Source organism: Salvia hispanica, chromosome 2 (assembly GCF_023119035.1).
Source record: "Salvia hispanica cultivar TCC Black 2014 chromosome 2, UniMelb_Shisp_WGS_1.0, whole genome shotgun sequence".
Lineage (NCBI taxonomy): Eukaryota > Viridiplantae > Streptophyta > Magnoliopsida > Lamiales > Lamiaceae > Salvia > Salvia hispanica.
The window spans coordinates 30066491-30090906 of NC_062966.1; the positions used below are offsets into that span (position 1 = coordinate 30066491).

Consider the following 24416-nt stretch of genomic DNA (forward strand, 5'->3'; position numbering starts at 1 on the left):
CCCGTGGGGCGCGGCAGATACCATCGCGAGATGGGCCCCACCATCACACTGGACAACTGGAGGAAGGGGTCCCAATGGTTCCAAATGGAAAGAAGTCTCGCCTTAGAGGTGGTTTCAGACAAGACGTATTTCCCGATTTTTCAGTACTACTGCAGCGGTTTGTGCTATGCGGACGAGCACTACCTGCCGACTTTTGTGAACATGAAATTCGGAGAGAGGAACGCGAATCGGACGTTGACTTGGGTCGACTGGTCGAGGGGCGGGCCCCACCCCTCCAAGTTCATTAGGCCGGATGTGACCAATGAGTTTTTGGAGAGGCTAAGGAGTGGGAGTAGCTGCGAGTACAATGGGAGAAAGACGAATGTTTGCTTTTTGTTTGCGAGAAAATTTACTCTCAATGCTTTAGATAGGCTGTTGAGGTTTGCGCCAGGGCTTATGCATTTCTAACAAATAGAGAATTATTTGGTAGGAGGATTCGGAATCCTGCATTTTACATATTCTTTTTGTTAAATTTTTAGTACTCATTTTTTTAAATAAATTACTTATTCTTTATTACTACCTGGTATTGGTGTATGATATTTGAATATCTTTGTTCGAATTGGGAATATAAATATTCTCTTTATTTCGAATTAATTGTTAATTCCATAAATATGAGAGAATTTCGAATTAAGTGATTCATGCCATCAAGTATAGTAATAGGGGAAGACAATCCAACTTGTTAATAACAAGCCATGGCAATTCAAATTCAAGTAAATTAGATGTAGAAAGTTGCCTCATTTAATTCAGGAATGTTCCTTGGAAATTAAATTGATGCTAGTTGAGTCCGTGCATTCTTTATGAGTGTCTTGTGACTCTAATCTCAAATTTATTTCCTTCAATTTTGTCTGTGACTCTCAGAAAAAAATAGAATAATATTGATAGTTATTTATGACAGGTGCTAATCAGCGTTAACCACACATTAATTTTTTTAAAAAAAATTGGTATAATTCATACTCCATACTAATTGAATAGAATCATCAACACATTTTAAAAATAAATACTACGTACTAAATTAGTTTGACGTCATTATTAAATAGAACTATCTAGGGCTGGCAATTTTTGGCACGACACGATAACACGACACGAACCCGCACAAAATTAATGGGTATGTGTCAAAGCTTATTGGGTTCGTGTCCTTATCGTGTCGACACAATAAGGACACGAAAATTTCGTGTCGTTTTCGTGTCGTGTTTGTGTTACACGTTAAGTATACTATAATATTATTTTGTGTCGTGTTCGTGTTACACGTTAAGTATATATAATATTAATTTATTTTAAAATTTTAAAAATTTAAAATTAAAATTTAAAATTTTATATTAGAAATAATATTAATATATTATAATATTATTATTATAGTGTTGTTATCGTGTTGTGTCGTATATGTGTTGTTATCGTGTCGTGTTGACCCGAAGTGGTTCGTGTCGTGTTCGTGTCGTGTTCGTGTCTGAGGGTAGCAGGTCGTGTTCGTGTTCGTATTTGGAGTTTTCTTAACGGGTCGTGTTCGTGTTTGTTGTTATCGTGTCGTGTCGTTATCGTGTCGACACGATAACGACACAACACGCACGATTTGCCACCCCTAGAACTATCATTCTATTTGCATTTTAAAATAAAAATGAATTTTTATTCAATCAACACATGTCTAGAATGAAATCTTAAAATTGTCAAAAATCTAAGAGCATCTCTAAGGCGAGATGTAAATGAAGTGGTAAACTCTTTATAATTATCATTTGTTTTTATGAAAAATCATTCTTCAAGGGGAATGATATTTGAGAAGGTATTTTATATTTTTCCATTTTGAAGAGGCATCCTTACATTTTCTTTAATAGAGAGGTAAAATATAATCTTATAACTACCATATTTGTTTTTTTTTATGAAAAATCATTCTTCAATATAGAAGGAATTTGAGAATGTCTTTTTAATGTTTAGGAATGCATTTTGTACTGTTATTTTATTTTAAAAATAATTTATCTTTTAATATTTTTCTTTTGAAATTTGTTAACTTATGAAAATGTATATTTCACTTTTTGAGAAGGTAAATAGATTACTTCTTTTATCGAACTTTCCTTTTTGAAGATGCTCTGAGGCATAAGGAAAATAAAATCTTGAAAATATTGTAAATCTATAGGCATAAGGAAAAAGGAACAAATTGGCGAAAGTTTATCAAGTTCAGACTTATTCAGTTAATACATTAATTTTTAAATAGCTGATTATATTTTTTCTCATTTATTTTATACCTTATAAACGGTGTTTTATTCTCTTCTCTCTTATATATATGAATCATTCCTTGTCTGTCAACCAAGGCACCACCGTCGCCGCTTTCCACCCTCCCGGCGGCGATGAAGAACCAATTTCCGTTACCGAACCTCCTCGGCCACCTCTTCTTCATCTCCGCCCTCACACTCGGAATTATCCTCTGCGTCCATACCAATACCTACTCAATCGTCCTGCAAGTCTCGAGCAGGCAGTTCTTCATCTTCACAGCGCAGTCGTCGCCGCCGAGCTTGCTGCATGGGATGAGCGATGATGAGCTGCTGTCCAAAGCATCAATGGCGCCTAAAATCCATCAATTGCGCGTGCCAAAGATAGCGTTCATGTTCTTGACCAGAGGGCCGGTGGTGCTGGCCCCACTGTGGGAGCGCTTCTTTAAGGGGAGCCAAGGGCTTTACTCGATTTACGTCCACTCCAATCCATCTTTTAATGGATCGGAGCCTGAGGGTTCGGTGTTTTATGGCCGGAGAATTGCTAGTAAGGTTAGTTCCAATCACTCCATCTCAGACATTAGCCACATTATGAACCTTATTTCTAACTTATTGTCCTCCCTAAACATCTACTTACGATAGCTCAGCAATTTTATTTAGCTACCAAAAACAAAATTAAGACAAATTTACTAGTCGAAATTATGATAACTATCATAGTTGTAATCATAGGTGTGTGATCAAATACTAATTAAGTTACAATAATAACTAATAACTAATATCAATTTTGTATGTTAAAAATATCAACACAAAGACATAAATTTATCTATCTTCTTGTGTTGATAAACTTATGACTTTGTGTTGATATTTAAATTTACATATTGTATTGATATAATTATGTCATTGTATTGATAATTTTGATACACAGAATTGAAAGTCATGGCCAATACTGTTAACTGATGCAGGAGGTAGAGTGGGGGAATGTGAACATGGTTGAAGCAGAGCGAAGACTACTAGCAAATGCCCTTCTTGATTTCTCAAACCAATACTTTGTCCTCCTCTCTGAATCATGTATCCCTCTCTACAACTTCTCTACTATATACTCCTATTTACTCAACTCCACCCACAACTTCTTGGAGTCTTACGATGAGGAGGGGGCCGTGGGGCGAGGCCGTTACAGCCCCGACATGGGCCCCACAATCACGCTGGACAACTGGAGGAAGGGGTCCCAGTGGTTCCAGATGGACAGAAGTCTTGCCTTAGAGGTCGTTTCAGATAAGACGTATTTTCCAATTTTTCAATACTACGCAGTGGTTCGTGCTACGCGGACGAGCACTACCTGCCGACTTTTGTGAGCATGAAATTCGGAGAGAGGAACGCGAACCGGACTTTGACTTGGGTTGACTGGTCAGGGGGCGGGCCCCACCCTTGGATGTTCATTGGGCCGGATGTGACCATTGAGTTTTTGGAGTGGCTGAGGAGTGGGAGTAGCTGCGAGTACAATGGGAGGAAGACAAATGTTTGCTTTTTGTTTGCAAGAGAATTCACTCAAAATGCTTTAGATAGGCTGATGAAGTTTGCGCCTAGGCTTATGCATTTAAGCAATTAGAGAGATTATTTGGTAGGATGCATGCCGGCCCCTGCATTTTGCATATTCTTTTTGTTAAATTAGTACTCATGTTTTTAAATGAATTATTCTTTATTACTACCTGGTATTGAATCGTATTTGAGGAGTAGTATTTTTTTTTCGAAATAGATCAACCCCTTAAATTCAATTCATTCTCAAATCTCAACAACCCTCTTAGCTATTTAAGTGAATAGCTCTCACAAATGAAACTACTTATGAAACATTCAAAATCTTACAAAGAAAGTTGAAAACAAAAACTTCCATCACTCACTCGGCAACGCATCGTGAGAATCCTCCGCCGTCCCCCGTCGCAATTCGTCAATCATCTTGACAACATACCCCATCTTAGGCCTATGCTCCGGCGAAGCCTGCGCACAAGCCAACCCAATCTGCAGCAGCCCCACCATCTCCTCCTCAATATCCTTATACCTCATCAGCTCCAAATCAAACACCTCCGCCGTCCACTCCTCCCTCACCACCGACTGCACCCACCTCGGCAGCTCCGACGCCCCGCTCTCCACCATCCCCGGGCACTTCCCCGTCAGCAGCTCCAGCAACAGCACCCCGAACGCGTACACGTCGCACTTCTGCGTCAGCTTCCGCCCTTCCGAGGCCTCCGAGGGGCGGTAGCCGTTCGGCTTCGGGTTCCCCGAGAGAGCGGCGAGGCCGGTGTCGGATACTCTCGCGTTGCCGTCTGCATCGATGAGTATGTTTGTGGATTTGATGTTGCCGTGGACGAGCCTCAGAGATTTGCAGGTGTTGTGGATGAAGGCGAGGCCTCGCGCGGCGCCGGCTGCAATTTTTAACCGTGTTGCCCAATCTACCGGCCTTCTTCCCGGCCCTCTGTTTCCTGTAAAACCATATTAGTTTGATATATATTTTCCGCTTTGGATTAAGCAGCAAGAATTTGTATTTTATCAGTCAACATTTATATACAGTTCCAACTTCCTTTGTAACCCAAATAATAAAATCTTACATAACGAAATTAATTAGTAATATTGAAAAAAAGGAAATAATTAAAAAAATTGATACCGTGGAGAAGCCAGAAAAGGTTTCCATTAGGCATGTAATCATAGACCAACAATTTTTCATCTTTGGCAAAGTAATAAGCTTTGAGTTCCACCAAATTAGGATGCTTCAGCTTTCCCAACACCTCCATTTGCTGCTCGAATTCCTTTTTTCCGGTGGCCCCCAAATCCTTCAGCCGCTTCACCGCCACCACATTGCCGTCGTCCAAAACCGCTTTGTACGCCGTCCCCAATCCACCTTTTCCGAGCATCTCCGCCGACGCCCTCAGCAAATCCTCCAGCTCAAACCTCCTCGCCCCCTCAAAAAACACCATCTGCCCCTTCTCATGGCACGATTGGGCCGGGTTCGGGTACGGGTACGGGCTCGACGAATAGGCCATCTTCTCGCTGCTCTTCCCCGACGGCGAGGAATCCAGCTCGTTAGCGTAATTTCTCCAGAAATAGCAGTAGAGAAGCATGGAAACCAGTCCTAAAACCAAGATATCGCCGATTATTATTCCGATTATCGCCAGCGACCCGAATTTCCCTCGCTGGTTATCGCCGGGCTTTATTTCCGCGACCATTCCGGTCGGGGAGGAGGAAACGGTTGTATTCGGGCTGGCGCAGTTTTTCAAAGGCGGGCCGCATAAAGCCCGGTTGTTTGAAAACGAGGAGGGCGGGTAAGCCGAAAGTGAGTCGGGTATCCGACCCGCCAGCCCGTTTCCAGACACGCTGAAATCATGCAGGTTGAGTATTACCAAACCCGGGAGCGGACCCGAGAACCCGTTACCATCTAGCCGCAACGTGAGCAGACGGGTCAGCCCGTTTAGGGAGGCGGGTATGGAGCCGGTGAAGCTGTTGTGGGAGAGGTCGAGGCGGTAGAGGCCGGGGAGAGAGGTGAGGGAGGAGGGGAAGGGGCCGGAGAAGCGGTTGTGGGAGAGGAAGAGGAGCTTGAGGGCGGTGAGGTTGGAGAGGTCGGGGATTTGGCCGGAGAAGTGGTTTTGCTTGAGGCTGAGGACGCGGAGCTGGGTGAGGGAGGAGAGGGACCGCGGGGGGAGGCTGCCGCGGAGGCCGAGGTTTTCAAGGATTAGGCGGGAGACGCGGCTGTGGAGGCAGGTCACGCCGAGCCAGGAGGCGGTGCATAGATCGGTGGAGGCGTTCCACGAGGTGAGGACGGCGTTGTCGGGGTCGGCGGCGGATTTTAAGAGGAAGAGGGGGCGGAGGTCGGGGTTCGGAGGAGCCACAGCAGCGGCGTAATGGATGAGGAGGAGGAGGAAGAGAGCGGTGGTAGTATAATTTAATTTTGAGAGTGACATTGTTGCGAAGAGTTGTGGATGTGAAGAAGGTATGGGAAATTATAATGAATGTGGAATGCAGCTTCTTTTGATGTTATACATGAGTATTTATAATTTTAAATTTGTTAATATGTTATAAATTCACATAATTGATTATAAGTCACACATAAATTCAGTTAGCAACTTAGAACTCATTAAAGAATTAGGTAGTATATAAAATAAGGTTGAACGCATGGCATATTTGCAATCGAATGTAAGACATAATAAATGCCAACTGCAAATTTAGGACCGTTGGCGCCAGTAGAGTGAAGATAGTGATCCTCATGCTTGTTTGTTTTTTTGCTGTTGTTATAGTAAAACATATGTATAAGATTTAATCAGTCTAAAATTCGTTTTACGTGTAACAAATTGTCGTCCATGAGAAAGGTAAATAAAGAATTCGATGAGATGAACTCTAATAACGATTTTGTATGATGCAAATTTGAGACATTTACACTATAATTCTACAAACACCTATATTGCCCAAACAAATCACTCACACATTAATACTCTTTTTTCAGCAGTAAGATAAACTAATAAATACTTTATGGAGTAATGTTTAAAAATGATTCAAACTTTTGAAATTCATATTCTTATTTTGAACTGCAGTCACGTACAGTCATTATGGTTCAGCTCAAATAAATAATAAAACAATGCATATAGTTAAAGCTATATATACACATACAGAGTACATCCAATAACCGTACATTTCCAGTATTTCCATAACATTATTTCTATTTTATGAGACAAGTGGAGAATACAACTTTTGATATGCTCATCTTGAGTCTTAAGCAAAGGTGCCTATAGATATATAGTGTATGGTTTTTTACAGTACATATATCATGAATAAACTAAAGGTAATTAAGCTAAATTATAACAATATTGTTAGAGGAAAGAGTTTGAAAGAAGAAATGAAAGCGAATATAATGATGAGATTCTTAAGGAAGCTCTCCTTCTCCAGGAATATCTTTTGCGTTTTTCAATGTCCTTTTCTTCTATAGTAGTAGCTTCAAAAGGTGCCATCTTGTTTGAATACTTTTTTCCTTCTGGTTTAGTATTGTATATTTATTCAAAAATTTAAAAAAAGGATTAAAAGTTAATAAAGAGATGTAATTGAAAAAAAGAAGATTTGAGAAGAATTTGTGTCTGAATGGAAGCACGTTTTCCAACGGAAGTAAATTGAAGATTAAAGTAAAGTTATAAGTATGCTTGTCTGGGAGCCTCTCGGTTGGTTGGGTTTAGGATGAGAGAGTAGCTAATTATCCCCTAATAAAGTATTTAACTATATTATTTGCGGTCAAAAACAATTTTGTACACAATGATGATATTTTAATTTATTCTAGCTAGAATTAAAAACTGTTCAAAAGGACTTGAATTACGTGATTTATGTACTTAGTATTTTGTAAAACGAACGACATTTAAATTTCATGCAGAACAATTCAAGTTCATGTCTCTATGAAACATTCTAACTCTGACACTCCTGCGAGAATATCTGAATATGTGTCACATTAATACATGTAAAAACTCATACGTTATTTTTTACATGCATTTTATTATTTAAATTTTAACGTATGAGTTTTTTTTTATCTTCATGCAACTTCACTTTGACAAAAGATTCTCCCACGTCCCATATTTCGAAATAAATTGAAGAAAAGAATATGGTGGGAAACCGGTCAAAAGACATGAAGAAGAAAGCTTAATATATAGGGAGATGCAATATAATCTTTCCAACTTTTGCTGATCAAAAATATAAATAAATACATAGAAAATCAGTTATAGTGGATCGCTTATTAGTGTGTCAACTATCAAACCGATTTGAAATGAGTTTTAATCAAATTGGCATATTGGGAAGTGTCTGAATTTTAAAGTGATTGACGTATTGCAAGAAAAGAAATAGTTTAACAAATAGTGTTAGTATTTTAACAATTCTAATAAATACTCCCTCCATCTACACAGATCATGTCACATTTGTGAATATGTAGGTTTTAGTAAGAAATTAGTAAAAATATGAGAGATGGAGAAAAAAGTTGGTAAAAATATATAGATAAAGTAGAAGAGGAAAACTTTCCATTTTTAAAAATAAGACTTTTTTTTTACATCCTAAAATGATAAAATGAGAATATTTTCCGTGTGCAAAGGGGTATCAAATTTGCATCCTCGAGAATTTCTGCTAGTTTATCAAGCCAAAATTCATTCAACACACTAAATTCAAATATCAAAAGTGCTTGTTCGAAACAAGCTTCAATTAAACAAGTACTGTAGTATTTGTATTTCAAATCATTTCACTTTTCAAAAGTGATTCTTTTTTTTCTTTTTTTTTTTATGTTATCCATATAGGCTACATTCTAACTATCAGGCCCAATTTGAAGCATCCAGTTTTGTAATTGGGCTGGGCAGAAGAAGCACGGCTCAATCTGAGAAACCAACGTAAGCCCAAAACTCATGTAGGATAGAGCTTCAATGGTAATCTCACTCTTCCTTGAGACTTGTTGAGTTTTTCACGAATTTTTAATTGTTTTAGATCATACCATCTTCGGATTTACTCAATAAGCTCTCTCCCACTTAACCACATTTTACATGGCGAATATATGGGCTATGTAACCTTATTCACTCCATTGACGTCATATTCTCCAGCACACAAGACCATGATAATTGTGAATTTGTGATACTGTAACTTCTTCAAAACAATTACTCTTTTCATACGTATTTATTTCACCTACAAAATGAGTAATACATAATAAAAGAGTTGAGACGCCGGCATCTTACTTTCGTTCACAAATGTTGACGCGCCTCAGTTAGTTTGGCGGAACATTTTTGTATATATTTAGTAATTTGATTGACATAAAAAAATACTAGCATGATGATTCGGCTAGATTTGACAGACAACACAAGTTCAATTTCAATTCAAACCTTAATTTCATCACTGAAAATTACAAGCGATAGGTAATCATCAATACAATTGATGACTTCATTTATATCCGGTCAAGAATCATATAGTAGTAGTAGTAATGTAGTATTATAAACTTGATTCACTTTCAAACTGTAGAGATGAAGAAAAAATGTCATCTCCAAATTGGTAATGGCCTTCACAAATGTGGTTCAAAACACTCAAAACCTCATCCATGCACGGCCTCATCTCCTTCTCCACATGCAGGCACCTAAACGCCAGGTCCGCCACCGCCGTAATCATCCTCGCAACCTCCCCATCGCTCCCAAATCCAAGAAACTCATCAACCAGCTCCACAAACGCCCCCCTCTCAATCCAGCTCACAGCCATGCTCGCCAAATTAATCTCATCACTCCTCCTACTTATATCCACCGCCGGCCTCGACGACACCAGCTCCACCAGAACCACTCCAAAGCTATAAACATCGCTCTTGCTACTCAAATGGTAGCTCCTCTGGTAGCTGGGGTCCACGTACCCCGGCGTCCCCTGCGGGGCCGTGGACACATGCGTGGCGTCCACAGTGGACAGCCTCGAGATCCCGAAATCCCCGAGTTTGACCGACAAGTTGGCGTCTAAGAGGATGTTGCTGGTCTTGACGTCGCGGTGGATGATGTCGGATTTGTGGAGGAAGGCCAGGGCTCCGGCCGTTTCTAGCGCGATCCTCATCCGGTCGGGCCATGTCAGAGGCGATCTGCCGCCGTGGAGATGGTCGGAGACGGTGCCGTTGGCGACGTACTCGTAGACGAGTAGCAGCTCCTTGCTGGAGGCGGAGGTGCATCCGTAGAGTGACACGAGATTCTTGTGCCGCAGCGATGTAAGGATCTTGATCTCGTTCATGAACTGCTCCATTCTTCTGTAGTTGTGCTCGTGTAGCCTCTTCACCGCCACTTCTCTCCCGTCGCTCAGTTTGCCTGATTATATCATCAGATCAAAAGAAAAACATCCTTAACTTGAAGATACAATTGTCAACTAAATATTTTGCTTTTCAAGGACGTTTCGTTTGTGTACCATTAATTTTAGTTGAAATACTAAGATTGATGACGTTTTTTAAAGTGTAGGTGATATATTTAAAAATACTCATAAATTAGCATCTTTAATTGATTAAAATTGGCCTTAGACATTTTTTTTAGTATTACCGTAGTATACAGTTCCGTAGCCTCCGTCTCCGACCTCTTTTGATGAACTGAAGGAATCTGTGGCCACCATTAGTTCTCTGTAAGAGAATATCTTGGCTCCCAAGTAGAAGCTTCTAGATTCCTGAATATCCGAGTTTGTGGTTTGGGGTCCACTTTTCGATCTTCTCTTCTTGCATTGCCAGATCAAAAATGCGATTAATATGCAGAGAAGGCACACTGCACCTCCGAATATAGCTGTCACCAAATGAATCTTGTAAGGGTTCGGCAATGCACGTTCATACTGCACATTAGTATAATAATATCCATTTTGAACCAAACTCTTACGGTTTTGTTTTTAGGACACCCGCAAAGGCCAAAAGGCTTTATTTATAATAATGGAGTAGTGATTGCACTAATATATTTAAATTTATGATTTGAATCCCAACAAATGAGTACTACGAGAGTGAGGTGAGAGCTTTTACATACCGGCTGGCATTAACAATCTGGGCCTATCCTTTTCTGCATATGATATGAGAGCTCAAAATTCAAATTCAAGAAATTTAATTAAAAATCAAACACTCTCTCCACTCTACTCCAAAATCCAACTCACCGGATCTGCACAACCAGTAGCGAGGCCGGTTCGGGCAGAAGCACCTAAACAAGTAGGTGGTCTCATTGAAGCCGCAGCGCCCCCCACTCCGCTCGCACGCGCCGCACTCACTCGCTCTCCATTTCATCACAAACCCTCTCCTCAAAACCTCCACCACCTCCCCACCAGTACCCTCCACCGCCGCCACCGTATTCCTCCCACACCTCCTCAGCGCTTCTCCCACCAACTCATCCCCTTCATACATCGTCACAATCCTCCCACCTCCATCGCAGCCAACACCACCCTCAAACATCGAGCCGCTGCAGTTGGAGAAGAACCGGAGCTTCGTTACGTTTTCACCGAAATCGAACTGTGCTGTCGGAATCGACACGTTTCTGATTGTCGGAACGCAGCCATTGCTGTCGGAGTTCAGCGCTGCAGAATCGACGACGCGGAGAGATCGAGTTTCGTAGGATATCTCCTTCACTATGAATTCGGTTTCTGAGATGTGAAGAGATGGGAATCCGTTGCTGGAGCAGTTGAGCATGAATCCGGGGAAGCCGCAGTAAGGTTTTTGGAGGCCTTTGATGTAGAAAGGGAAGCTTATGTTCGGGCCGTTGCTGCAGCTTCTTGGCCAGCATGCCTCGTATCGGTAATCGATAGCTGAAGAGCTCCCTGATACGAGTATAAACCAGAGTGTATACAAGTTGAGATGTATTATGAAAGTATGCATAATATATGGGGATTTGAAGAAGTGGAAATTAATATTGTGCCTTACTTCAATTAGTATACTGCGATTTGGTGTTTGAATATAAGTGGATGAGAGTAGTTGAAGAAGAAGAATATAGACATTAATTATAATGATTTGTGAGAGAAAAATTGGATGCGTTGCCAAGAAAATAAGATTGACGGCGTGTTTCATAGTTGCAAGAATTGACCGACCTCATTTTTTGGGAATAGTGGAATTGAATGGAAATAAGAGTTGAATATCTTCTCGAATAGAAAAGGGAGTACGTTGATTGAACTTGCTCTGTATGAATTTAATATTCAGGTGGTACTGTTAATTATTTTTCTTCCCGCCAAAATATTAATACTATCTCTATCTCATTTCATAAACTCATACTTTAGCAAATGTTTTGAATGTTTAAAATTATGTATTTTTGTGTTTTGTAGCACATTTTTGAGTTTTCGTCTATTATCCTCTTTTAGTGTTTTGATAAATTTGTCGAGTTTTTGTAGTCACAACAGGTGGAAATAGACAAAACGGCACCAAAAACCTTAGGGCGGGCGTTTCACTACAACTGACTGGTGTATCCTCTAGGCTGGGTGTATCCACTGGACCCGGCGTTTTCCATAAAAATATAGACATGGAGTATAATATAACACAAGAATTAAAATGAAATTAGTAAAATAAGAAAGAAGAGGAAAAAAGAGTTAAAGTATTGTTAGTGGATAATGGGATCCTCGTTATTATTAGTGTTTTAATGGTGATATAAATTATAAATAATTTAATATATAAATCGGAATAACTTTCTCTGAATGAAAATGCTCATATTTTTATGGGACGGATGAAGTATTATTTTGATGACATATGATTAATCTCTAATTTTAGATATTGTAAAGTAAATTGCTACTATCATTCGCAATTATCATGTGAGACTAATTTTCGATTAAAGAATTGGCAGTTTCGTGAAAGCTAGGTATATTTTTTGACGTAGACAAATCGATTCTCTAACGTCTATGTAGACTAGTATAAATGATGTAGTTTTTGACGTTTTAATCAATTTTAGAGTTTTTATTTTCAAGAGTTAACTTCAAAAATGGTCCCTGGACTATGGGTTTATCTCGCTCATAGTCCCTGGATTTTAAAAATATCGCCAATAGTCCCTGAACTAAGGGTTTATCTCAAAATTGGTCCTTTTGGCCTTTTTTTGTACGAAAATGCCCTTTTAGGGGGTTTTGAGAATTTTGGGCAATTTGGTCTTTTTACATTGTTAACATTTTAAATCTGATATTATTTCAGTTATGTACTAAATTTGATATTATTTCAAAATTATCATTCTTCTTCCATTTTGTCATCCTTCACTTTCTTTTTTTATTTCAATTTTATATTTAATTTTATAAAATTAAATTTTAATTTTAATTTTTAAATATCAATAAAAATTTTAATGAAACTATTAATTCATGGACACTATAAATATTGATTAAAACTATTAATTTTTATTATTTAATATAATATTCAGCTGAATTGAAGAAGTACACACAAATAATATTAATCATGATGGAAAAATAAGACCTATTCTATTTAGCCTTCGTTCGGTTGTTATAATTGCTTGTGATTGAATATTATGAAGTTGACTAAAAATTTGATCCTACTAAAAATTTTATATAGGAGTATTTTTGTTGAAAATTACTACCTCTGTCCCGAAAATTTGATACAGATTTACCATTTCATTCCGTCCCTGAAAATTTGATACACTTCACTTTTACCATTTTTGATAGTGGACCCCATATTCCACTAACTCATTCCTACTCACATTTTATTACTCCCTCCGTCCCAAGATAAGTGACTTGTATTCCTTTTTGGGGTGTCCCATTATAAATGACCTATTTCCATTTTTAGCAAAAAGTCATCTCTCTTACTTTATTCTCCACCTACTTTATTCTCTCTTCTCTCCTCTACTTTTCCCTCTCTCATACTTTACTCTCTCCACTTTAACTTATTTAAATACCATTCCTTAAATCCCGTGCCCAAAAGAAGTAGGTCACTTATCTTGGGACGGAGGGAGTATAAAACTAATACTTTAAAAGTAGGACCCACATCCCACCAACTTTTTCAACTCACTTTCCATTACATTTCTTAAAACCCGTGTCGGGTCAAAGTCTAGCAAATTTTGAGGGACGGAGGTAGTACTAGTAAATTTTGATTGTTTTCGAATTAATAAACAAAAATTATATTAGTCTTACATTAGATGCATATTTATTTCAGAATAAATCGTGTTATATGATATATTTATGATTAAAGCTATTAAATATTGATTAAAACTAAGTCGTTGTCATATTGATTAAATATTATACACTTTCAAATATTGATTATGACTATTAATTTTTTTTATTTAATAATTTTTGTAATTAAAAAAATTTATTGATATTTAAAAATTAAAATTTAAAATTTTGTAAAATTAAATCTAATATTGAAATAAAGAAACAAAGTGAAGGATGACAAAAGGGAAGAAGAATGATAATTTTGAAATAATATCAAATTTAGTACATAACTGAAATAATATCATATTTAGGGTGTGTTTGATAGCATAAGTTGGAAAATGCTAGAGAAGAAACTATGTCAGAAAATAATCGAAATTATGTTGGCTTTTCTTTTTCTCGGTTATTGTTTGATACCTTAGGAAATGTAAGTGTCTTAAATAGCACTCAAGTTTGATACCCACTCAAGTTTCTTAAACAGCCAATTAGAGAGATAAATTCGTAGTAATTGAAATTGATGTCTTAAATTCGTGTGGTGTGGTGTGGTGCTGCGCCTCCATGACCGAAAAGCAGAGAGGAAAAGGGAAGAGATGGTGTAGTGATGCTACAATTCCGACGGGAAATCAAAGAGCAAAGGGGAAGTGGTGCTGCAAATCTAACCAATTATCAAAGAGAGAGAGAGGGGGAAGAGAAGTTTGTGAACTCTGCAGATCTGAACGAAATGAAAGAGAGAAAGGGAAGAGAAAGATGATAGAGAAGAGAGAATTGAGCATGAGAGGGATAATTTTGGAAGGCACTTTAGTTTCTTGACCCAAATTTGAAAGCTGGAAAACAAACCTCAGCTTCTTCAACGATAAGTTTCGTCCGAAATAGTGGTTTACATTCTTGGGCCTTTGCGGGCAGGGTTATTTCGCGGGCTTCTGCTCCAAAATTGAAAATGTATCAAACATTAGAAAAGCCTAGGAAAGGGGTCTTTTTCTTGGTTTTCCTTGGCTATCAAACACACCCTTAAAATGTTAAAAGTGTAAAAAGACCAAATTGTCCAAACCCCTCAAAACCCCTCAGAAGGGCATTTTCGTACAAAAAAAAAACAAAAGGACCAATTTCGAAATAAACCCTTAATTCAGGGACTACTGACGATATTTTTAAAATCCAGGGACCATTTTTATAGTTCACTCTATTTTTAATTTGCGTCATCGACGTTTGAAGTTTAGAGCTTCATTATTTGGGATTTGCAACCGCATTTCAAGACTAGTCAACTACAGTTGTTGCAACTCATTGTTGGGTAGAAGCCGCATTAAGGTTCACAACTCCCAAAACGGCAATTCGGACATTCACATAAATAGGGGCGTGATCAAATGAAAACTCTAAATATTGTACAAACTCAAAACTGTGATCTGGACCATTCAAAACTATGATCTGGACCATTGAAAAATGTCAATAGATCACAAAAAAATATCAACAGGAAAATGTCAATAGAATTTCAATGGTAGTCAATGATTGATGTTGTGTTGATATTGTATTGACATTAAAATCTTGAAATTTTACACTGTGTTGATATTGTATTGAAACTGTGTTGAAAAGTTTTGAGTTTGTACAATATATAAGTTTGCATTTTATCACTACCCCACATAAATACATAATTACCATGGTTTGAAAGTTATTGGAATATTGTCAAAAATAAATCAAAAGTTATTATTGAAGTGATTTTTCCCAATTATAAAATACATGACACTTTAAAAACTATTTGTTACAAATCACAAAATATTGATCTAAATTGCAAAAATTTAAAGTTTGGATCTAAGGTAGACTAATGTATGCCCAAGATTGCGATTTAATATATGTAACTTCTTGAAATAAATTCAAAAAAGAGCAATATTTCAGTAAACGGAACATGAATAGTGTTTGAACCCATACCATATGAATTCAACAAAAAGATTTCAAACCCACCGTCCATTTTCGTTCTGACTTCATAATTTTGATTTCTAAGCTTATGACCAATTGATCCTCTTCATATTCTTAGTTTCCAAAGTCAACAAATTTTATCTATTTAAGTAGTAGTAGTACTTTTTTTCTCAGAAGAAAACTTTTACAGAAGTCGTTCTAAGAAGGTTATTCTGCTTGTTTTAAGTTTCAAATATTCAAAAGTCCATGTATTCATTTTTTTGCTTTCAATAAATTAAGCGTATGGATCTTCCTAGGTAATCCGAATTAGAATAAAGTTTAACTAAACGTCCCACTTTCAATTCTGAAGAAGCATAGATTAAGTTGGTCAAAAGTGATTCAAGCAAAATCCTACATAATATTTGAATAATGTGAGTTGTTGAAGTCTAAAATATTTAATAAAAATGACGACAACATTTACTCTATGTAATTTTTTTAAACATCATCAAGTGTCCCACCTTTTGTATGGAGTATTGTTTTCCAATTGGCCTTTAGGCTTATATTTTAAGTGATGAGGACTATTAACTCAAAAAAGTGGATTAATGTTCAATAGTGGAGTACTAAAAACTAAAAAAAAGTTATACACCTATTTTAATCAATCTGGGCCTGATCATCCATTTCCTGGAAATTTTAACTGGATTATAACCATATGGATTTAGGATTTAAGTCTAGCTGGCTCCAATCTATCGCCCACCCAAACACAATATTAGAGTCCAAGACGCAATTGAAAGAGTTGTACCATGAATTGTCATGTATCAATTGGCATGAATATTTACCTGCAAAATTCGATCAAATGTTTGAAACGAATAACGGAACATGCTTTTCTACTACTGTGTTAAAATTGCTCAACATATAATATTCATCATGAATCTAGATATATAAATATAATTTTGTGTGTTGTTTTCTGTTACATGTCAATAGATGATGATAAAAAAAATTCTAACATGGAGTTTCTTACTGTAGCACTAAAAATAAATTAGCCAGTCGGAAATAATGACAAGCTGCACTCACCGGATTTTCTACCTATTAATAGGTCGTCTCAAGGGGAAATAACTCATTTTTATCCATATTTGGTCCCTTTTCCCCGACACTGAAACATGTAGGCTCGTAGAATTGATGATCGTTTAGAATTAATCATTCAAATTAAGACTACTGATAATATTATTATTATTATTATTATTATTATTATTATTATTATTATTATTATTATTATTGATGTTGTTGTAACAACTAATGTCGCTCTATGTGAGTTGTACTCGCGCTTCGAACGTGGAATAATATCTTTCCACTTTAATAAGTTGGTTTGTAATTTGTACATTGTGGTTGTGATGTTGCACCACACTCAATGACACATTTGACACCACTTATTTTACTTACTCCTTTTCCGTTCTTTTCTTTTTCTTATTAAAAAAATCATCTGATCTCAGCCTAATCAGTTCCCAAATTAATAATGAGATTATTTCCTTTTATTCATCATGAGCCAAATTAAAACTCACAAACCCGACCACCTCCTTAACCCTACACGAAATATTATTTCCCAAATCGACGATTATCATTAAATGACTCCTTATATAATGCGTCCTATTCATGTTATTTAATTGAATAATTGATCGTTATTCTCTATTCTCACTGTCAAATGGCCCACTAGTAGCAGTCGTGGGCCATTAATTCAGTAATGTTAGTGGGCCCAGCATTAGATTTAAAAATAAAAATAAAAAGAAAAAGAAAAAAATATTTTTTAATACTCTCAAAATGAGATACACCTGTATAAATTTCAACATGCATAATGGCCAAGCAGTTGATTTAATATTGGAAAAAATAAAGAAAAATAATATAATTTTTTAATGTTAAAATGAGATACACCTGTGTAAATTTCAACATGCATAATGAGTGGGACAAGCTACAGAGACCCATCATTTATTCATTTCAATAAACTACACAGCTTCCTCATCATTTCTGTCCAATAAAATTATCATCCTAAAATAAGTACTACTAGTATCTTATGTTTATTGTATAATAATGGTATAAATTGTGCAGAAATTGCACCAAAAGTGATCTAGTAGTACATTTTTGTGTTGCACTTGAGTAATTGAGTTGGCATAATGATTTTATATACTACTACAACTACCATCTTTAACACTTGGACCAAAAATATAACACGTGAAAGAATAACAAAGCTCTTTAATGCTCAATTAAATTACAAAGTCATCGAACTTTCAATCAAGGTCACTTAATTCTTGTAGCTCTCGCTTGAAAAAACTCGACGAATGAGCGAAATTTTAAGTGCATTTTAGTAGTTTGCACTCAATTTTAGTATGCAAAATTTCAATTTCAAACTGAATACCAATAATCAGGCATTGGCATCATTACATGCAAAATTATTGTTACTTCTAGCCAAATTTGTGCCAAACTAATTAATTTGCCTCTAGTTTGGTTGTCTATTAATTAGGTACTGTATTTAAGTTTACTAATTATTGCTTCACATCACATGTCAACTGGATCAGGATGTAGTGTGTGTAGTACTAGTACTATTTGATTAGACTTCATATAGAGATATTTTTAGACGCCATGGGAGCTTGTTCATCAATTTGACGTAATTTCATTATAATTTGAAATTTCACTATATAAAATAGTTTACAAAGAAGAAAGATGGAGTGTCATTCTGTTCCAATGTGCGTGTAATATTGTTTGTTTAACAGTTTAAAAACCCTTCGTTATAATTCTAATGACATTCTACTATGATAAAGAGATTCTCTAGTTTTATAAAGTCCCAATCATTTAAGTTTTTCCATTAAATTAACCACTAATTCAAACCCAAAACAATAGTAATAATATAGTACGTACTAAATAAGTAAATACTCCCTCCGTCCTAGATTAAGAGTCACTTTTTGCCATAAAAGTCCGTCCCAATTTAAGAGTCACTTTTAGAATTTTTCATATTTGATCATACAATTTTACCTCATTCTTCATCAAAATTACATAAAAATGTCATTATCTACATTAAAATAAATCAAAACAAAAATCAAAAGTTAAAAGAGACCTACCTTCAACCAACTCCACCATCTCACTTCATTTATTACACTCTTCAACTCTTTCTTAAAATTCGAGTCATAACAATAAGTGATTCCAAATGTGGGACGGAGGGAGTATGTATTATAAGAAAACTAGAGATAAGAAATTTATCATTTCCTTTTCTAGTTTGGTTTTCCATAGAAAATTTTTTCAGTATTTACCATTTTCACTTCAATGAATATTAATGAGATATTGGTCCGATATATTTCTCCTTCAAGTGATATTGAGAAAGAATAAGTAAGCACGAATTTTTCTTTATAAAAAATATTACCTCCGTCCCTCAAAATTTGCTACACTTTGATCCGACACGAGTTTTAAGAAATGTAATGGAAAGTGAGTTGAAAAAATTGGTGAGATGTGGGTCCTACTTTTAAAGTATTAGTTTTATAATAAAATGTGAGTAAGAATGAGTTAGTGGAATATGGGGTCCACTACTAAAAATGGTAAAAGTTAAGTGTATCAAATTTTCGGAGACGGACCGAAATAGTAAAGTGTATCAAATTTTTAGGGACAGAAGTAGTAATAGAAAGAAAAAGGATATAAAAGAATTTTTTTTGTAAAATTCATTTTTGTCATGATATATCTTATCTTATCTTATCTATAATAAAAATGCAGACCTTAGATTGGAATTAATTTCAAAACGTGTTAAAATTATACCAACAAATTATATTACAAAACGACATGCACCGCTTTGGTTACTGAAAGCTATATTCATGCATGACGATTTTATCGGACATGCCAAACTCCATACGGAATTATTCAATTGGAAATTCAAAAAATTTCACCTCTATTTTAACTGAATTCAATGCACAGTTTTGGCTGCTAAATAACTTTTCTCTATAGAGAAAAAAAAACACATCTGAATGCGTTTGACACCAAATTCAAACTCATTTTTAAATATACGTCACACTAAAAAGTAGTTTTACTTTAACCATTCAGACCAAATTCAAATTTTACACCATTTTTAAATTTTTGTCTCACAAAATTTTTGCAGTAGCACCATATTTGGTGTTGTTTCAAAAAAACACCAAAAATATGTTTGAGTTTGGTGTCTGGTTGAATAAGATTTCTACACCAAAACTCATTTATAGAATACGGTTGGAGATGGTCTAAATAACTAGACTAATTGAAATTAATAAAACTTAATTACATATTCATATATCAAATTATATTTATTCAACGTGATTCGCAACATATAGATGCACATCTTTTGCTAAAAATAGGCCTCCGATTTTGATCAGAAAATGAAATTGAAATATTCTCCATATACTAATAAAAATAATTGAATCGAAACTGTGATCGAACTCGGTGAAACGACCAAACCTTGAATAGGATATATTAACCGTAATAATATAAAACCATTAACACCAAGAAAATCCCTAAATATTCAAGCATTAAATTGAAGAACTAAAAACAGCAAAATAATTTATACTACATATTAAAATAAAAAATTTGAAAATAAAGAAAAATTGAGAAATATGAGTTCACGACACGCGCCTTGAAGATGGTGTGATGAAGACACGAATCAAAGACAGGTATCAACGTGTGGCGAGACAGCCACATACCCAACTTGTTTCGGACCCGACGCGCCACCTCACGGATCGCAATCTCGATAAGAAAGCGACGCCCCCCTAAATCCAGCCATACACGTGTCACTCTAAGTGATTAGTTACGTGAGATTTCTCATTTGACTAATCTCCTGGGAACCAATCACGTTCGCGCTTAGTTTGAATTCAATGCTTCCTCAATCCGATAATGTTTTCATAATCCAAGTGGTCCGTTTTGATTTTTGAATTTACATAATTACCCTCCATTATTATATTTACATATCTACCCTCCGTTATGATGCATGAATGATGAGGATGCTGCATTCAACTCAAATCAATTAATCAATGCTAATCTTCAACCGTTGCTGTCCACATTCATTAATGGTCGGTCGGCACTCGGCAGTGTGATACATACTGCATATGCATATCAATATACCATCTCTGCTAAATTAATACAATGAAATGTAGGAAATTAACCTCTAATTTAGGAATAGCTTCCCAAAATGAATGGGCAAAGAAAAGTAATTTAACCAACATGGATGCGGACAGACTAAATGTGTGTAGGATTGTATGAGGGATTAGTATTTATCAATATTTCATTATAGTTAAGTTTCAATTTATGTCTGATTGATTATAGATCGCATAACGACTCAAGATTTGTCAAATAACCTTACAGTACAAAACTATTACTTAAAGAAACTTACCTTTTTTTCATAAAATTAATACAGGTAAACTTTATAGTAGTTTATCACCGATTCAAAATTATTGGGATCATCGACTGCAAATTGGTTTGATATTATCCGCTTTGGATGGAGCTAAGCCCGCACGAATTTGTTTTTGGGTCACCCCAAAAGGTCTCAAACTAATTAGGGATGGATAGATTATATACTAATCCAACTTCCCTCACTATAGGTTTGCACCCAACAAACCTCCCCTCAAATCGAGACCATATCGGGGACACATAGTCAATACATCGAGACATTATGGGCCCGGCTCAAACTAGAGCCAATCCAGGGCCCCACTCGATCATGGTTCATCCAGGCCCGACCCAAAGCCACCTTGGCTCTGATACTAGTTGTTGGGATCATCAACTGCACATTAGTCTGATATTGTTCGCTTTGGATGGATGAAAAGGCCTCAAACTAATTAGGGATGAATAACACTTATATATTAATCCAACTTCCCTCACTCATCCAATGTGGGATATGTTTGTACCCAACAAAAATTAAGAAAACAAAACTCTAAACGCGATTGAATATTTTATAGCAATGTCTTTGTCGATAAATAGACAATACATATAGCTATGAAGGGATCAATTCTAAGTGATTAGGTTCGGTTTGAAGGATACATCCCAGCTTATATTTGGGTCATTGGAATAATTGATTTGAAACCGTAAGGTCACATTTTAATTAGGATTTTAAATAAACTCTTGGATGATTGTGATTTTTTTTCTCCAATACCCCAACGGCCCAACCAAAGTACAACCACCTTAATTGCATGTACACTAGCACAATATTGTAGTACTAATGAATTTCTTGAATGTTGAATATATTTACTTGCAATCAATAGATATTGTGTAGGCTGCCCAAAATCCATGAATTATTTGTGGTTTCAGATCAGGACTAAATTAATGATTTTCGCCTATAGGCTATATACATGGCTATGATCTACTATTAAAGAGGCATTGGGTAGACAGAGTACTATTTACGAGTTTTAGTCAATGTTTATGCAAAGCAAACTACGTTCTATAATCAATAAATTTCCCTTGATTGTATCTTGTCAAAGAATTTAGTTTTCGATTTTGACAAACAAAGAGATATTTCTTTTAAGTACATATTAAAAGTGACGGAGTACCTGTTAATTGGATTAAATTAGAAGAATTCCAGAAAAGCAATTCTTGAGTTTTGACCAAGCTAAGAATTTACTAATAGCGTTTGGCTTTATTTGAACGAATCTAAGGGTGGGGTTTCACATAAAAAATCTCTATTATGCCCCGTAACTGTGTTTGTTAGTAAAAAACAAAATAACTAAATTGATAATGAGTTAATAAAAATATTATATGCATGCATGCTACATACCTTATATGAGCATCGTCCGCGAACATCATTTTCATTTAGCCAATATTAGCATCAAAATAATAAATTGAACTTTGACTTTTATGCAATTTGTAAATTTTAAGATAATAAAATAAAATAAATAATATTGACGTAAATTGCGTAGTAACATAATTGTACGTACATAACCGAACTTTTTAAAACATTTTACGTTGAAGATTGTTTTATAAACATTAATTGTTTTAAAATAAATTTCATACTAATTATTTTGCAACACTTCGTAAATTTTTTAAAATTTTTACTTAAATATTTGAATATTTAAGCAAAAAAATATTTTCATGCTAAATATTTAATTCAAATCAAGCTAGAAATCATGTTACGATTCGACATAAAATTTCTATTATCACTTCTTTCTTATTGCTACATATAATACAATAAATAAAAAACTAATTTTTAATTAAATTCACTTAAATTTAAAAATTTAAAGATATTGTGTACATGTATGTACATTTATCTCTTCTCTATCTTATTATGATATGGAGTATTACACCACAAGAATTTATGTAAGAGCACTCTCAGTGCTCTCTCTAAAAACTCCCTTATTTCTCCCTAACTCCTGCCACATCAGCGCCACATCAATACCAAAATTTATCCCCAGTTTTTAGCCAACTTTTAGCCAACTGCTCCAATGGTTTCTCCCTTATTTCTCCCTAACTCAACATTTCATTTTTACATCATCATTTTTAATATTGTTTAATTTTCCCTACAAATGTGTTTAATAAATAGATTTATAATGAACAATTCATCGTTGTATTAATCATTGGAAAATATAATACAACGAGAAAAAAAAACTACAAATAAAAACCATAAAAAACAAAGATTTAAAAAATAAATATTTAAAAAAAACTACAAATAAAAACCATAAAAAACAAAGATTTAAAAAACAAAGATTTAAAAAACAAAGATTTAAAAAAAACTACAAATAAAAACCATAAAAACAAAGATTTAAAAAACAAAGATTTAAAAAAAAAAAAAAATTATCGCCGATTTATCGCCGAATCGCGCCCACAGTGGGCGGCGATGATTCGGCGATAAATCGGCGATAATAAGGGAGTTGGCGATGAATCGGTAGATTTATCGCCGAATTCACTCCAACGCCCGGCGATAATCCGGCGATAATCGGCGATTTTTCGCCGGATTTAACGCCGACCCATTGGGAGTGCTCTAAGATGATCAAGATTTGTTAGCAAAAACCGTATCCAATTCTGATATGTTGGAAGATGGATTCAATCTTAGAGCATGTAGAGTAAAGAACTTCATTAATATTGTGTACTTATTGAATATACATATTTATATAGATTATAGAGAAAGGGAAAAACACATCAAAAGAGAAAAATAACGAAAAAAACATAGCTCATGAGCTGCATGTGCGGCCAAATCCAACAATTAATATTGTCTTAGTGGACGAAATGCCCAACGATCAATGAAGATTTGTTGTGGATGCACTAATATGTCAATTTAGTGAGAGTTTTTTTATCGTTAAAGTCTAATTTGACGACATAATACCATGACACGTAAAAGTATAGTTTCTACCTTCTGCACAAAGTGTATGCTAAATTTATTTTAATTACTTACTAAATATATTTGTAACATAGAACATAACATTACCATAATAAAAAAAATGTATATTTGACATTGTAATCCTAATTCGATCTACACTGATACTTTCCCTCTTATATAATTTTATTTGATCATGACAATAAATAATTTAATTTAAAATATAAGAGTATTACGTACATGTAAATTTATGTCAATTATATTTATTCACCATATATCTAATTTACGTTACCTTCTTATCCATAATACCGTAACGGCGTAACCATGAATCCAGTGTTGAGGGCTTGTTTTTAACCTTAACCTTCATTAAAGAAAAAAAATCTAACCGGTGGCAAATGTGTCATTTC

General features: G+C 35.5%; 3 protein-coding genes and 1 pseudogene across 3 annotated transcripts; 2 read left to right on the forward strand and 2 right to left on the reverse strand.

Moving 5' to 3' along the window:
* The first annotated feature begins 30 nt into the window (after window positions 1–30).
* Window positions 31–447, forward strand: LOC125206769 (glycosyltransferase BC10-like). Its single transcript, XM_048105995.1, has one exon. It carries the CDS (start codon window positions 31–33, stop codon window positions 445–447), a length of 417 nt encoding a protein of 138 aa, XP_047961952.1.
* A 1928-nt stretch (window positions 448–2375) lies between these two features.
* On the forward strand, window positions 2376–3843 carry LOC125206770 (annotated as a pseudogene).
* Window positions 3844–3993: 150 nt separating this feature from the next.
* LOC125203752 (probable leucine-rich repeat receptor-like protein kinase At1g68400) lies at window positions 3994–6223 on the reverse strand. The gene is made up of 2 exons (XM_048102183.1): window positions 4894–6223; window positions 3994–4711 (listed from the first exon to the last, which is right to left on the reverse strand). Exons 1-2 carry the CDS (start codon window positions 6182–6184, stop codon window positions 4125–4127), a joined length of 1878 nt encoding a protein of 625 aa, XP_047958140.1. The 5' UTR covers window positions 6185–6223; the 3' UTR covers window positions 3994–4124.
* Window positions 6224–9084: 2861 nt separating this feature from the next.
* On the reverse strand, window positions 9085–11654 carry LOC125208491 (LEAF RUST 10 DISEASE-RESISTANCE LOCUS RECEPTOR-LIKE PROTEIN KINASE-like 1.2). Its single transcript, XM_048108123.1, has 4 exons — window positions 10875–11654; window positions 10751–10783; window positions 10286–10519; window positions 9085–10060 (listed from the first exon to the last, which is right to left on the reverse strand). Exons 1-4 carry the CDS (start codon window positions 11584–11586, stop codon window positions 9219–9221), a joined length of 1821 nt encoding a protein of 606 aa, XP_047964080.1. The 5' UTR covers window positions 11587–11654; the 3' UTR covers window positions 9085–9218.
* Window positions 11655–24416: the final 12762 nt, after the last annotated feature.